The sequence below is a fragment of the Medicago sativa genome, chromosome 7 (assembly GCF_051527215.1).
Source record: "Medicago sativa cultivar Bolivia chromosome 7, Bolivia_mono, whole genome shotgun sequence".
Classification (NCBI taxonomy): domain Eukaryota; kingdom Viridiplantae; phylum Streptophyta; class Magnoliopsida; order Fabales; family Fabaceae; genus Medicago; species Medicago sativa.
Window position 1 is genome coordinate 14,031,670 of NC_140755.1, and position 16,468 is coordinate 14,048,137.

A 16,468-nucleotide genomic window follows, 5' to 3' on the forward strand; every position below is an offset into this window, starting at 1 on the left:
ACATAATGGTGTTCTTTTTGCACAATATCAAATGAAAATTTGCAATAATCTTTTAGTTCATTTTTTTTTATCCTTGTGTATTTTTTGTAAATTTTTATTATAGGGGCACCATCTCATGATTCGTCCATGACATCCAAATTCAAAGGACCGACCCTGGTAATATTTTATTACACGTATGTTTGTATTTCATTTGGGGTATTTAGGGATGTCAACCTAGTTGGAATGTCTAACTACCATTTTGATGCAAGTTTATACTGTTGGTTTATCTAAAAAAAAAAGTCCTTAATCCTTATGGTGGTTTATATAGACCAACAATACTTATTAAACAAGTATTAACACTCAACTATAGTATTTTGCATAAATATAGATCACTTCGAAATAAGTTATTTTATATACACAACTATACATTATGCAACCATCATTATTTTTGTTTGTATAAGTTTCACATTCAACTGTGAAGCTGAATCTTATTCTCTGGTCTTAATTGTTCCTCATGGCAGTCCAATATGCAACTCAAGCTCTTGTATTGTTTTTTTCCATTATAACAACTCTCAATCTCATTGTATGCATGAAAGTGACATGCAATGAGAAAGAGAGGAATGCACTCCTCAGCTTCAAGCATGGATTGTCTGACCCTTCAAAAAGGCTTTCATCATGGTCTGATGTAGACGATTGCTGTCGTTGGATGGGAGTTCGATGCAACAACATCACAGGCCGAGTCATGGAACTCAATCTTAGCACACCTCTTGACTCTCCATACATGGAATTGAGTGGTGAGATAAGTCCTTCCTTGTTAGAACTAAAATATTTGATTCGTTTGGACTTGAGCTTAAATTACTTTGTCCATACTAAAATACCAAGCTTTTTTGGCTCTATGGAGAGGTTAACTTACCTTGACCTTAGTTTAAGTGGTTTCATGGGACTTATCCCTCATCAGCTAGGAAATCTCTCAAACTTAAAGTACCTTAATCTTGGATACAATTATGCTCTTCAAATAAATAATCTTGAATGGATAACAAAACTTTCTTCTTTAGAACACCTTGATTTGAGTGGTGTAGACCTTTATAATGAAACAAATTGGTTTGAACTATTGAGTAATTCAATTCCTTCTCTTTTAGAATTACATTTGGAAAATTGTCAAATTGATAACATGAAACCACCAACAAGGAAAACAAATTTCACAAATCTCCAAGCCCTTGATCTGTCAAATAACAATCTCAATCAAGAAATCCCTTCATGGCTCTCCAATCTAAGTACAACTCTTGTCCAACTTGATTTGAGTGGTAACTTTATACAAGGAGAAATTCCTCAAATCATCTCAAATCTTCAAAACTTAAAAACTTTAGACCTTCAAGGAAACCAACTCAGTGGTGCACTTCCTGATTCATTAGGCCAACTTAAGCATCTTGAAGTTCTAGATCTTAGTAACAATACCATTGTTCATTCAATTCCCTCGTCATTTTCAAATTTATCATCATTGAGGACATTAAATCTTGGTCACAATCAACTGAATGGTACAATTCCTAAGAATTTAGGGTTCCTTAGAAACTTGCAGGTATTAAACCTTGGAGCTAATTCCTTAACTGGCGGAATACCTGCAACTCTTGGAATTCTATCAAACTTAGTGACATTAGACCTTTCATTGAATCTTTTGGAGGGACCAATCCATGAAAAAAGTCTCGAAAAGCTTTTCGACTTAAAGGAACTACGTTTGTCTTCGACGAATGTGTTCCTCAGTGTCGACTCGAGTTGGACTCCCGTTTTTCAACTTGAATATGTTTTACTGAGTTCCTGTGGAGTAGGTCCCAAGTTTCCGTCTTGGTTGAAAATGCAAAGTTCCGTCAAAGTGCTTACAATGTCGAATTCTGGTATTTCGGATTTGGTTCCAAGTTGGTTTTGGAATTGGACTTTGCAAATTGAATTTCTTGATCTTTCTAGCAATTTCATAAGTGGAGATCTATCTAACATCTACCTAAATTCAAGCATCATAAACTTGAGTTCTAATCACTTCAAGGGTAGATTACCAAGTGTGTCTGCAAATGTTGAAGTGTTAAACATTGCCAATAACTCAATTTCAGGTTCAATTTCTTCTCCTTTTCTATGTGAAAGAATGAATTTTGAGAACAAGTTAACTGTGCTTGATGTTTCAAATAACTTGTTATCTGGTGATCTTGGTCACTGTTGGATGCATTGGCAAAATTTAATGCACTTGAATTTAGGAAGAAATAATTTGTCTGGTGTAATTCCAAACTCCATTGGTTTTTTATCTGAACTTGAATCTTTGCTACTAGATGACAATGATTTTTATGGATCCATTCCTTCGACTTTGCAAAATTGTTCTATGTTGAAGTTCATCGACCTGGGAAATAACAAACTTTCTGACACATTACCATCTTGGATTTGGGAAATGCAATATCTAATGGTTCTTCGTCTGCGGTCGAATGAATTCAAAGGTAGCATTACTCAAAAGATGTGTCAACTTTCATCCCTTATTGTGCTAGATATTGCCAACAATAGCCTATCAGGAACAATTCCCAATTGTTTGGATGAAATGAAAACAATGGCTGGTGAAGACGATTTCTTTGCCAACCCTTTAAAATATTACTATGGTTTTGGCTTCAACTATAACAATTACAAAGAAAGTCTTGTCTTGGTTCCAAAAGGAGATGAGTTGGAGTATAGAGACAACTTGATACTTGTGAGAATGATTGATCTTTCAAGTAATAATCTTTTTGGAACTATTCCACCTCAAATTTCGAAGCTATCTGCGCTTCGGTTTTTGAACTTGTCTCGAAACCGTATTTATGGAGAAATACCAAATGACATGGGGAAAATGAAATTGTTAGAATCACTTGATCTTTCATTGAACAAAATTTCAGGTAAAATACCTCAAAGTATGTCTGATTTGTCATTTTTAAGTTTCCTGAATCTATCAAACAATAACTTATCTGGAAGAATTCCAACTAGCACTCAACTTCAGAGCTTTGAAGCACTTAGCTATGCTGGTAATCCTCAGCTATGTGGTCCTCCTGTGATGAATAATTGTACAAAAATGGAACAAGTTTTGGAGACTGGAAATTCTGATGCAGGTTTCTTTGACACATCAGATTTCTACATAGGAATGGGAGTTGGATTTGCAGCAGGGTTTTGGGGGGTTTGCATTGCTATTTTCTTTAACAGAACTTGCAGGCATGCTTATTTTCATTTTCTTGACCGCTTGAAAGATCTTGTTTATGTAACCTTTGTCTTAAAGGTAAGAAGGACAATTGCAGTATTTTGACTTTACCTTTCAAGAGCGATGAAAATGTGGAAATTGGACCATACCGCCGCTAGGAGTCTGGTCGATATTGAAGTTGTATTGAAGTCTCGTATTGTTAAGATTACCAGGATGTTGGAAGTATAGGTGTCGTTTCATGACACTTATTGTTTGTACTAGCTTTGTGTTATTGGTGTCTTTAAATAATATAAACTTAATTACATTTTTGTTCATTTAACTTAGTTTTAGTCCTTTCATAATTTTTGAGCTATCTCCAGGATGTAAGAAATGAATAACATGTTTCTTATCATGTCAATAGTTTTTTTACAACACCCGTTCATTCTAGATTACACGCTGCATGCAAGTTAGTTTTTGAAAGTTAGTGAAAAGTTTGGAAACAAGTTTTGGTGTAAATTTATTTTCTAAAATTCCTTTCTTGAAGTTTTTGATTCGAATCATTAATTTCCACTGATCCATTTGACTCGATTCATTCTTTCACCGTGGAGTTGAGTTTCGAATCAAATATGTCTTGGATATTTTAAATCGAATTAATTTGATTCAAATCAATGCTTTTACCAAGCCATTTGATTCGATTCATTGTTCCTCGCGAGAGTTGTGATTCTAATCAAATTTATTGTGATTTGAATAAATCTTCATTTGGAAATTACTAAATTGAATCAGAGTTCATGGTTATCGATTCAATCTCCATAACAACCCAGATTTCATGAATTACACTATTGATTCGATATAGACTTTTCTTGATTCGAATCAAATATACATTTTCAGCTTTATTTTGAGCCCAACTTGTTTCTTTTTCACTCACCTATATATACTTGCCTTCACTCATCCTCTCATTTATAAAATCCAATTACAAAAACTCTCTCAAGTCATTTCCCTCTCTCTCTCTCTCTCTCTCTCTCTCTCTCTAAACTTCATGAGATTAAACACTTTTTCTGAGAACACTTGTCGGATTTGAGATCTAAATTGATAGGATGCTATATAATAATTGTAAGTTTTTGTTTCATTCAAATTCTTTGTGGAGCATCAAGGATCTAAAACAAGAGGAGATATTTTTCACCCAAAGGAAATTATAGGGGTTGTTTCTCAAACAATCACTATACATAGTTGACACTATCCTTTTTCTTTATTGATCATATATCGAGTAATCTTGATTCTTATGGTAGAGTTTAATTTCAAAAGTTTAGGTTATGTTTGACATTGTTATTGGTTTTGTATATTATATTGTGTATTAAGAATTTATAGGGTAATAACAATTCAAGTGTGAATTTCTCGTTCAAAGTTGACTTGTAATTTTGTCATTGCTTATCTTGTTATCAAACAAAGCTAGTACATAACATATAAGAATTTTGCTCTCCACCCAGCACAAATCACTCGCACCCTGCAGCCCTTCCATTTTTACCCATGCGCAAGTTAAGTCACGCAGCGCAACTTAACTTGCGCAAGTTATATTTTTTGCGTGACTTAAGTCACGTTGCATGAGTTAACTCACGCACCCTGCGTGAGTTAACTCACGTAAGTTTTAAAATCCCAAAAGCATGGCTTCTTTCACGCTAGTTAAAACATGTAGCAGAAGTTTGTTCACCGACTTGTTTTAACAACCCGATAGCATCGTAGCTTCTTTCACCTTCTGGGCTCTTGAACAATCCAAAATCCTGAAAACATGTTTACTGTTTTTAGAAGGTCAAAATTAAAATATATTTCAAAGATCATTACAGTAGTTATCCAATATAAGCTAAAGCACCTCAATTTTAATTTCAGTGTTGGGGCTACAGAGAAAAGTATTCCTGAACCAAGGAGACGATTTCCATGCAGATGGTGATTCAAAACCTTTCATGAAAGGTGTTCCACCAAATCTATAATCAAAGAAGCAGACAGTCAAAAACAGTGTGACTTCTTGCAAATAACAAAAAGCAGAGCCATGCTTTTGGTATTATATCATTTATATAGTAAAAACTAAATTCAATTAGCATACTTTCACAACTAGTATATACAGAGCCATGCTTTTGGGATTTTAAAACTTACGTGAGTTAACTCACGCAGGGTGCGTGAGTTAACTCGTGCAGCGTGACTTAAGTCACGCAAAAAATATAACTTGTGCAAGTTAAGTTGCGCTGCGTGACTTAACTTGCGCAGGGGTAAAAATGGAAGGGCTGCAGGGTGCGAGTGATTTGTGCTGGGTGGAGAGCAAAAATCAACATATAATTTGATGTCCAAAAAGTTTTCAAAACCACGCTGTCGAAAAAGTTTAAAACGGGGATAATCTATACACCCCCACCCCCACCCCACACCCTCCCTACCTTATGGTTATATTCATCATCGGCCAACAAATAACATCACGATCTTGGTCTATTCGGTCACGGTTTAATTAACGAAAGGGTTTATATGACGAGCAAGGATCCTAAAGAGACGTACAATTGAGCTCCCATATTTAGCGGTGACAATTATGACTACAGGAAGAATGCATATATGATCGGTTGACATGGATGTTTGCGTTGTTGACGTCAATGGGTGGTTTGAACCGCAAATAGACGTTAGCGGTGTCATGCAAAACAAGCCTAAGGTCGTTTAAACAGCCGATGATATAAATAAATTCCAATACAATTTGAAATCGAGGAACATACTCATATCCGCCTTAGGCGTATATGAGTATCACTTGGTTCCCATTGTTAAATGGCTAAAGCAATGTGGGACGCTTTAGAAACCCTCTATGAGGGTACCAAAGACGTTAAACAATCAAAGATTAATGCACTTACTCAACAGTATGAGTTGTTTGATATGAAATAAGAGCAAAACCTCACTTCTATTCAAATGAGATTTACTCATGTAGTCAATAAGGTACAAAACCTTGGTAAAACAATTTCAAAAAAGATTGAATTAATAAGGTCTTAAGATGTATGTCTAGGGAATAGCAACTGAAGGTTATCACCATTAAGGAGTCTCAAAATCTCAACACTCTAGACATCACCATCTTATTTGGAAAGCTCAAGGAACATGTGCATTAAATCACAAGGTTGAAAGTTAGTGAGGAAAGTGTTAAGAAGAAGGAGAAGAAATCCATCGCGTTAAAAAGCCTCTTCTTCCAAGGTGACCTCTTCGGTTCAATAGGGTAGTGATTTCGGTGAAGATTCATCTAAAACGATACAATCGCTAAGTTCAAAAGAATGGTTTGAAACATAGTGACAAAAACTTGATTAACTTTAGAAAGGCTTCACTCAAATGAGAATTTTTTTGAAAGAATGAGAAAGAACTAAATTGCTATGGTTGTGAAATTACATCCTTTATCTTTAGATCCATAATCCACCACCAAGATCCTTGAAAGAACAAAACTTACAACCTACAACACCCTAACAATCTAGATCTAAAATCCTACAAGAGTTTTTAGAAAAAGTGTTTAATCTGAAGAAGGTTGTAGAAAAAGAGAGGTTGGAGACTTTAGAGTGTGATTGCAAATTGATTTAATGAATGAGAAAATGAGTGGATGGAAGTATATATTGTTATACCCTAATTTTGGACCTAAAAATACTGACTCAATTCTTCTTTTCTTGCATTACAAGTCATTTGATATGCCTCTGATCAATTGCATCTTTCTCTGCATTCTATTTCAATGTTATTTGCAAAATTCACATGCAAGGGTATTTTAGTCATTTCCTATGTCAAATTTCTTTCAGTCTTTGAAAAATTGTTTGAGTCCTTTCAAATAGGTTGAATAAGTCTTCATTTCAATTTCATGTCAAAATCCAGTTCAAAAATTGCAGTTGAAGTCATTTTGAGTCAGTTTTGCCCCTAGGGGCATTTTAGTCTTTTCAAGTGTCAAAGCTCTGTTTAAACTCTTAAAAAAATTCTCTCTGAGTCTTTTAATTTTGTTTGTATAGGCTCTTGCTTTATTGTCCTGTTAAAAATCCATTTTAAATTTGCATCTGAGTCGTCTTTAGTCGTTTTTAGCCCCAGGGGCATTTTGGTCATTTCACATGAAATTTCGGCAGAGAGAGGTTACTCATTTAGGCCATTGGTTCGTTTTAGTCCGTTTTGTCAATTTTAGTCGTTTCACTTTACGTTTATTTCAAATTACGTTTTAATTCAATTTTATTATTTTTTTCATTTTAAGTCCAAAATTTCCAAAATTTGCATTAAAGTCCTCCTCCTAAGTTTTAAATTTTACTTTTAAGTATTTTTTTATTATTTTCGAATTTTTTTTTTAAGTCATTTTTTTTAAGTCTTTTTAAGTTTTCTTAAGTCATTTTTTTTAAGTCCTTTTTGTCCAAGGTTTTGCAGTGGTCCTTTTTTAATTTTGCAGAATAGTCCTTCAAAGTCTCAAAATTGCACAAAGGGCCCAAATCCAAAATACAGCAAGGAACGAGTTAGTTACAGGTTCAGGACACATGGCACTTTTTCAATGGACCTCAAGCACACATGGCAGGATATAAATAGCACACAGTGTCAGAAAGAGCCACAGAATCAACGCCACATCACAAACACAATTCCACATTCTCTTTCCAAAATCATAGATCAAAATCCAGAATTCTCCAGAAAGTTCAAGAACACATAAACCCTAAACCGTTTCAATTGAACAAAAGCTCCACAAATTGGTGTGATTCTCAGTGATTTCTTGCGAAATTCATCATCATCGAATCAAAATGCTCTGCAATTCAAGCTTGAATTTATCACGAAAGAGATAAACTCAAACGATCACAGAGCTGTAACAGCAAGAAGAAGAGGGATCGAAAATTCGAATCACAGAGGCGAAGAGTGAGAAGACGAAGAAACTTCGATTTATTTTTGAAGTTTCGACCAAACATACCTCAGGAACGAAGACGAAGCTTCAACGTCTTTCTTCTTGGTTCGTATCTCCATTTTTTCAACAGGTATACTCAAGAACTTCCTCGTTTTCTAATTTCAATCATCATCGAAGGTTTGAATACATGAATAAACGGTGAATCAGAGTGAACATGTTGAAAAGATTTGAAAAGATTGAAGGCCGAACCCTAAAAATGAAAATCATGAAAATTCACCGTTTATTCCTCGATTTGAAGCATAAATTCATCATCAGTATGAAAAATAAGTCAAGATAGGGTTTAATTTCAAAGAAATCAGAAGAAATTTTCGAAACCCTAAGTTGTAGATTCAAGTTTAGATCTGTTCAAATCCAGGCCAGTTCTCAAAAAATAAGTGTCAAAATCATGAAGAGGAGTCCAAGACGAACACAACGACGTGGAAAGTTTTCGAAAAAGGTTCAGGTACGGCGGCGCCACCGGCAGCCACCGTACCTCCGTCGTGGTGTTCGTCGGAGAAGACGACGGAGAAGAAGAGAGAAGTTGCAGAGCTTCTCTCTCTAAAACGTTGAAGAGAGAGAAGAGAGAAGGAGGAATGAATTGGACCGGTAGGTTCACGTTTATATAAACACCTGAACCGGTCTGGTTCATTCCTGGTTCATTCTCTTCTTGATCTACACCGTTTGATTCTTGGTTCGCCACGTGTAGGCTTATGATCCTCTGTTTCCATGTGTCTGAGTTGTGTTACTATGTGCTGCATGCTCTCAACCCTTGGATCTAGGGTTTGATGGAGTTGGATCAACCCAACGCTTCTGTGGCGTTTGGATAGTCCAAGATCCATCAGTAACCTTGGGCCTGGGCCTGTCCTTGGCAGATTTTCGTGCCTTGCTTTCTTTTTTGCTATTTCATCACTGCTCTTTGCTATTTGCACTCCTATGCATCCAAAACTTTGTTAAAAAATTCCTAAAAATTCCTATGTGATTTTAGTATGTTTCTTGATACTTTTATGAACACTTTACATGTTAAGGTTGGTAAAAATAATATGGCTAATTTTCTTACCCTTTTGTGACATCTTGTTCTAAAAATGAGTTAAAATTTGCTTGATTTTAATCCAAATTGCTTGATGAATATTGGTGACCCATACCACTTGATTTCATAGAGTTTTAGCCACTGTTTGTGTTTGACATTGATGCATGAGTATGAATCTTGATTGATTACTTAGCTTACAAGTTAGTTGTGTAGTTAAATAATGCAAATATGCTTAAAGTTTGTTTTAAAATGCCAAGTAAATCATGTTGCCTTAATTCCCATTCCAAGACTTGATCCTAAACCTTTAAAAATGTATTGGAATGTGAGAATTATAGGTCATATGGTTCTTGCATTCTATGAACAAATTTTAGCCATATTTGCACTCATTTTCTATCCTTTATGTTCAAGTGTTTCTTTTGCTTTATTTCCTTTGATATTGTCATGTATTACTAACCCTTTCATTTCATGTTTCATTCATAAGCATTCCATACTTCATCCCCTCCTCCATCTTATTTCTTGCCCTTTAAGTTTCACCAAAAGTTAGAATGTAATACTTAGGACTATTTGTACTTTACTTTTATGCCATTTTAATTTCTTGGCAAAGAGGCCATAGAATGTATCTAGGGTATGATGTAAAGGACAATGGACTCTAATGATGTACACCGACACAAGCACCGACACATGCACACACGTCACTTTAGGTATATGGTTAGAATATGCATGTTTAGATGTATGTTTAGGATTGTATGTTTAGATAAATGTTTAGGCTTTATACTTAGAAAAATCATTTTCCAAAAAAAACTTGAACAAAGTTCACTCAAATCATTTTCAAAATAAACCTTGGGATCCAAATCCCATTGTAATTTTCCCTTTTATTTTCTTAATCAAATTTCAATGAACTTTAATCATACTTTATATGACTCTCTTTTGCAAATCACTAATCCAACCTCACAATTTCATAATCTCATGCCCTTGAGGCCTCTTTCTCTCATTCTTCAAAATTCCAATTTTCAAACTTAAAATCAACCAGCAAAAACAAAAACATTTTTGGAAGAAAACTACGGTGGATTTGATCCCTTAAACGGGTACGTAGGCAAGGAACAAAATTCCTTCAATTCAACTAAAATAAAAATCCAAAAACATTCTTCTCCCTCCAATTCTTCACTTAGAACATTCTTAGGTTCAAATAAATACTTTCAAAATAGCATTTAAAAATAAAGCGCGCGCGTAGAAATTAAAGACGGTTCCTATAGGTTACTATAGTCGTTATGGGTGCCTAACACCTTCCCGTAGCGAAAACAACTCCCGGACCTCGATTCTCAAGGGTTTTGCTTACTTTTTCCCTTCCCAAGAAAAAATGAGATATCACCGGTTAAAAAGGTTCAAACGTAATCAATGTTTGACACCCGAAAACCAAGATAAAACAGCTGGCGACTTCACTGGGGAGATTCGAGAGTTACGCCTAGTCTTTAGTTCCACGCTTGCGCTTTCGTTTTTACTTGCTTCTTTTACTTGCTTTCCTATGTGAATAAATGTTTAATTTCTTGCAAACGTGTGGGGTGAGAATATCAAAAGTCCTGCACCCGGGCTGAGTGAACTTAGGATTTAGGAGGGATATAATCGACAATTCATTCCGGGGGTTGCCTCGTGTTTTGGATTATGCGATCAATCCCACATAGCTGAGGCATTTTGGGGGTGATGTTGTCGGCGCGTGTTGTCGCGTTTAGGCACTTTACTTCTAATTGTTCTATGACGCTATGAACCGTAGATAACCAAACCCATCCATGGCCATTTTCTAGGACGTAGTGCGGAGGCTAAACCGAGTGTTGTCTCGAGTTTTAGTCGTCACGCGATACTACACTCAAGTTAGACCTTCCACGTATAATCATGGAGCGAGTGTTCGTCTCGTGACACCATGAGATACGTCGGAGAGGTTGCAACTTGGGAACCTTTTTAGAACCCGGTTACTATTTCCTAAAGCCCTAGTTTCACCGGACACCGTGTCCACCCATGACTCCTCGACTTTGAACTTTAACCCACCATGTTTTCTCTGAACTTGAACATAATCATGCATTCATGCATACATGCATACATGCATATACTTTTGTCATGCATTGTTATCGAAGGGCTTAGACAAGTTGAATTTGTAAACATTGTAGGAATGAAGAAGACTAAGTCTTACAAGTTCAAGGAAGTGGATTTGGCTAGTTTGAGAGATTTGGCACTCAAGGTTGAGGATCCGACTGGTTTCCGACATCGTTACGGGGCTTTACTTCCTATTCTCCAGACTAATGTTGATGAGAAGCTTGTGCACACTCTAGTGCAATTCTATGATCGGGGGTATCGGTGCTTTACTTTTCCGGACTTTCAGTTGGTACCTACTCTAGAGGCTTATTCTCACTTGATGGGTCTATCTATTGCTAAGGGGGTACCCTTTGCGGGACTTGAGCATCCTCCTACTCCTCTAGTTATTGCTAAGGATCTCCACCTTACGACCTCCGATGTCTCCAAGAATCTTGTCACTAAGGCACGTATCCGAGGGTTCACTTCAGAGTATCTTCTTGGGAAAGCTCACCTCAATACCACTTGTCAGGACATTCTCGAGGCTATTCTTGCACTTCTCATCTATGGGCTTATTCTCTTTCCGAATCTTGATGGCTTCGTGGACATGAATGCTATTATGATCTTCCACTCCAAGAATTTGGTCCCTACTTTGCTAGCTGACACATACCATGCTATTCACGATCGTTCCGACAAAGGTCGTGGATACATTCTTTGTTGTGTGCCTCTCCTCTATAGGTGGTTTATTTCGCACCTTTCGCAGTCTTTCCACGACAATCCGGGGAATTGGTCCATTTCACAGAGGATTATGGCTCTCACTCCTAATGAAGTAGTTTGGCTCACTCCAGCTTCTAGAGTTAAGGAAATTATCTTTGGTGGTGGGAAGTTTCTTAATGTACCTCTTCTTGGTACCCGGGGTGGAATCAACTATAACCCGGAGCTCGCTTTGCGACAATTTGGTTTCCCGATGAAAGATAAGCCCATCAATCTTGCCATGGCTCCTTACTTCTTTCACTACTCCAATGCTCCCACCGGCATAAGAGAGGATTTCATGGAAGCTTGGTCTAAGCTTCGGAAGAAAGAGGTGAAGCATATGGGTGTGAGGTCCGGTATCGCTCATGAGGCCTATACACAGTGGGTGATAAACCTAGCTGAGGAGATTGGTATGCCTTACCCTTCTATGAGATATGTGTCTGCATCTATTCCTACCATGCCTTTGCCTCTACTCCCACCTACCCAGGAGATGTATCAGGAGCATCTAGCTATGGAAAGTCGGGAGAAGCATCAGTGGAGACCTAGATACTATGAGGCTGAGAACTTGATCATGACTTTGGATGGAAAGGATGAGCAGAAGACTCATGAGGTCTTCACACTGAAGAAAGAGTTAGCTAAGGCTAAGAGGGAGATTGAAGAGAAAGATAGGATGCTTATGAGAGACTCTAAGAGGGCCAGGGGTGTCCGTGACTTCTACGCACGATACTGCAGCTATGAGTCCGAGTCCGAGGATGATGCTTCCACTTCCTATGCTTGAGGATTTCCATTTCCTGTTGTTATTTCCATTTGTTTATGTCGAAATTGTCTTGTAAAACTATATGTTGGTTGTTTGTTTCCCGTGTACGTTAATTGTTGTTTAGTAATGTTTACGAGTTTATAATTTGTCTAAAAACCCTTCGACAACACAAAAAGAGTCTTTTTGCATATGCACTAACACATTTCATGCATCATATGCATTCATTGGTCACAAAAAACTTCTCTCGTGCTCATTGCCTCCTGGTTTTGTCTGCCGCAGTCTGAAAAGTGGCTCGTGTTCGCAAAGTCTACCAACCAGATAGAATTCATCAAACAAGATTTCACAAGAGAAGGATGATGGCTAACTTTGAAGAAGAAAATGCTCAGCTCCGCGCCGAATTGGCTGCTATGAAAGAAGACTTGGCCAAAGCTCATGACGCTATGTCCGCTATGATGGCTGCACAGGAACAACCAGCCACTTCCGTTCCAGTTACTGCTGAGGTGATTCCCTCTATCCCACTGTCTACTGTGGCTACTGATGCTCGTTTTGTTATGCCCAACGGCCGTCCCTATGGCCTCTCAGCTTACTACTCTCCTAATACTGCTGCTGGTGTCTCTGGTTTTGCTGGTCAAGGACAGATTCCTGTATCCACTGCTATGCCTCAAGTAACCACTGTCGTTACCGACCCTATTGTACACACTGTGCAACAGGTGATTGATGTTGACACTCCGCGTGGACAAAATCCCGCAATGGAAGCTATGAAGAGAGAGTTAAAGGAGTTGGCTGGAGAACTCCGTGAGGTCAAGGCTAGCCGGGGAAGCAATGGTGCTCCTGCTAAAGCTCGTGATCTATGCTTGGTATCCCGATTTGAGGTTCCTAAGAAATTCAAAGAGCCAGAATTTGACAAATACAATGGGACTTCTTGCCCACACAACCATGTCATCCGGTATGTCCGAAAGATGGCTAATTACGCAGATAATGATGCACTGATGATCCACTGCTTTCAGAGTAGCTTGACAGATGATGCAGCAGATTGGTACACTAGCTTGAGCAAAGATAACATCCATACTTTTGAGGAACTCGCTGCTGCTTTTGAGGGCCAATATGAATTCAATACCCGTCTGAAGCCAAATAGGGACTCTCTCAAGGCTCTGTCTCAGAAGTCAGATGAAACATTCCGTGAGTATGCCCAGAGATGGAGAGGGGCAGCTACCCGTGTCTCTCCCCGACTTGATGAGGAAGAGTTAACACAAACATTCCTGAAGACTCTGAAGAAGGAATATAAGGAGAGAATGATAGTCTCTGCTCCAAACAACTTCTCTGATATGGTCACAATGGGAACTCGCCTAGAGGAGGCTGTCCGAGATGGTATTATTGTCCTTGAGAAAGGTGAATCTTCAACCAGTGCACCAAAGAAGTATGGTAATGGTCACCATAAGAGGAAAGAATCTGACATAGGGATGGTATCTGGCAATCCATCTGCAGCTGCTACACAATTACCTCTGCCCTATCACTACATGCAGTACTCTCAACATCCTTTCTTCCCACCATTCTACCAGCAATATCCTCTGCCACCAGGTCAACCACCAATGCCCGTCAATGCCATCCCTCAGCAAGTACAACAACAGCCTCATGCTCAACAGCAACGGCAGCAACAACAGGGTCCCCGACCCAAGCCTTCTTTTCCACCAATACCAATGCGGTATGGTGAGCTGCTCCCAACTCTACTTGCTAAGGGACACTGCGTCACCAGACCAGGCAAGCCTCCGCCTAATCCATTGCCTCCCAGGTTCCGTCAGGACCTAACATGTGAATTCCATCAGGGTGCTCAAGGCCATGATGTTGAAGGTTGCTTTGCTCTGAAATATATTGTGAAGGACCTGATAGAAAAGGGACGGTTGACTTTTGAGAACAGTGTTCCTCATGTCCTTGACAATCCACTTCCAAACCATGCTGCAGTTAATATGATTGAGGCTTTCGAAAGGGTTCCCGTTCCTCAAGAGGATCCCATGCTGGATGTCCGCAATGTTGTTACTCCCTTGGTGCCGTTACATGTCAAGCTCTGCCAGGCTTCTCTTTTCAAACATGATCATATTTCTTGTCCAAAATGTCTTCGGAATCCCATGGGCTGTCGTGTTGTGCAAGATGATATCCAGGGTCTGATGGATGACAAACACTTGATCGCCAGTGATGTATGTGTGATTGTGCCAGTGTTCCATGATTCTCTTGTTGAAACTGCATCTCATACAAGGAATGTTGAACCTTTGGTGATCAGGTTACCTGGTCCGGTATCATATACTTCTACAAAAGCAATTCCTTACAAATACAATGCAACCATGGTCGAGAATGGAGTGGAAGTGCCTCTGGTATCCCCAGCTACAGTTGACAATGTTGCCGGTGAAATTACAACTCTGAGAAGCGGAAAAGTCCGTCCACCCTTGTTTCAAAAGAAGGTGGTGACACCCATTGCCACAATAACTCCACCAGTTGCTCCTCCTGCTGACAAGAACACCGGCCCAGCAGGCCAATCCATTGAAGAGTCCAATCTGGACGAAATTCTGAGGCTTATCAAGAAGAGTGACTATAAGATTGTTGACCAGCTGCTGCAAACCCCGTCAAAAATATCCATCCTGTCTCTGCTCATGAGCTCAGAGGCTCACAGGAAGGTGTTGATGAAGATACTGGAGCAAGCTTATGTTGACCACGAAGTCTCTGTGGATCAGTTTGATGGGATAGTGAGTAATATTACTGCCTGCAACAACTTGGGGTTTGGTGACGATGAACTCCCCGAAGCAGGGAAACACCACAACTTGGCTCTACATATCTCGGTGCACTGCAAGTCTGATATGATATCCAACGTGTTGGTGGACACTGGATCGTCTCTGAATGTAATGTGTGAATCCACACTAAGGCAATTGAGCCATCATGGAATTTCTCTGAGGGGTAGCAGCTATCTGGTTAAAGCTTTTGATGGATCCCGCAAGGATGTTCTCGGGGAGGTAGACCTGCCAATTACCATTGGTCCTGAGACATTTCAGATTACTTTCCAAGTCATGGACATCAATGCTTCTTACAGCTGTCTCCTCGGAAGGCCGTGGATTCATGACGCTGTAGCAGTCACTTCTACTTTACATCAGAAGCTCAAGTTCATGAGGAACGGTAAGATCGTCACTGTGCATGGTGAAGAAGCATTTCTGGTTAGTCAAGTATCATCTTTCTCTTGTGTTGAAGCAGGGTCCGCTGAAGGGACGTCGTTTCAAGGCTTGACTGTTGAGGGTGCAGAACCCCGAAGGGCTGGTACTAGCATGGCTTCATTGAAGGATGCCCAGAAGGTTGTTCAAGCAGGGCAAGCTGCTGGCTGGGGCAAAGTGATTCAGATCTTGGAAAACAAGCGCAAAGAAGGCCTTGGATTCTCCCCAACATCGGGCGTTTCAACAGGAACCTTCTACAGTGCTGGGTTCATCAATGCTATTGCTGAAGATGCTGCTGAAAGTAATCACGTGCCTGCATTTGTTATACCAGGAGGCACTGTGAGAAATTGGGAGGCCATTGATGTTCCTTTAGTCATGCATGCTTCCATGTAATGTGTCTTGTTGCTCATGTTTTTCTTTGTTTTCAAAATAACAATCCTTTCGCTCTGCCCAAGGCGAAAGTGATATCATTGTAAGGGCGTGTTTGTTTCGGCATTGCCGTTGTCAATAAAAGTTGTCGTCTTTCTCACGACTCTTTGTTTTTTACTTTTTAGTTCCTTTTTCTTGGAAATAATGGTAATGCCAGAAAAAACCAAAACATTTGTTATTTTCTTATTAATTTCGAAAATCT

The 16,468-nt window shown here is 38.8% G+C and overlaps 1 protein-coding gene across 1 annotated transcript; it reads left to right on the forward strand.

Moving 5' to 3' along the window:
• The first annotated feature begins 479 nt into the window (after positions 1 to 479).
• On the forward strand, positions 480 to 3,494 carry LOC146904443 (receptor-like protein EIX2). The gene has a single exon (XM_085725169.1). The coding sequence runs from the start codon at positions 494 to 496 to the stop codon at positions 3,278 to 3,280; it is 2,787 nt and encodes a 928-aa protein (XP_085581295.1). The 5' UTR covers positions 480 to 493; the 3' UTR covers positions 3,281 to 3,494.
• Positions 3,495 to 16,468: the final 12,974 nt, after the last annotated feature.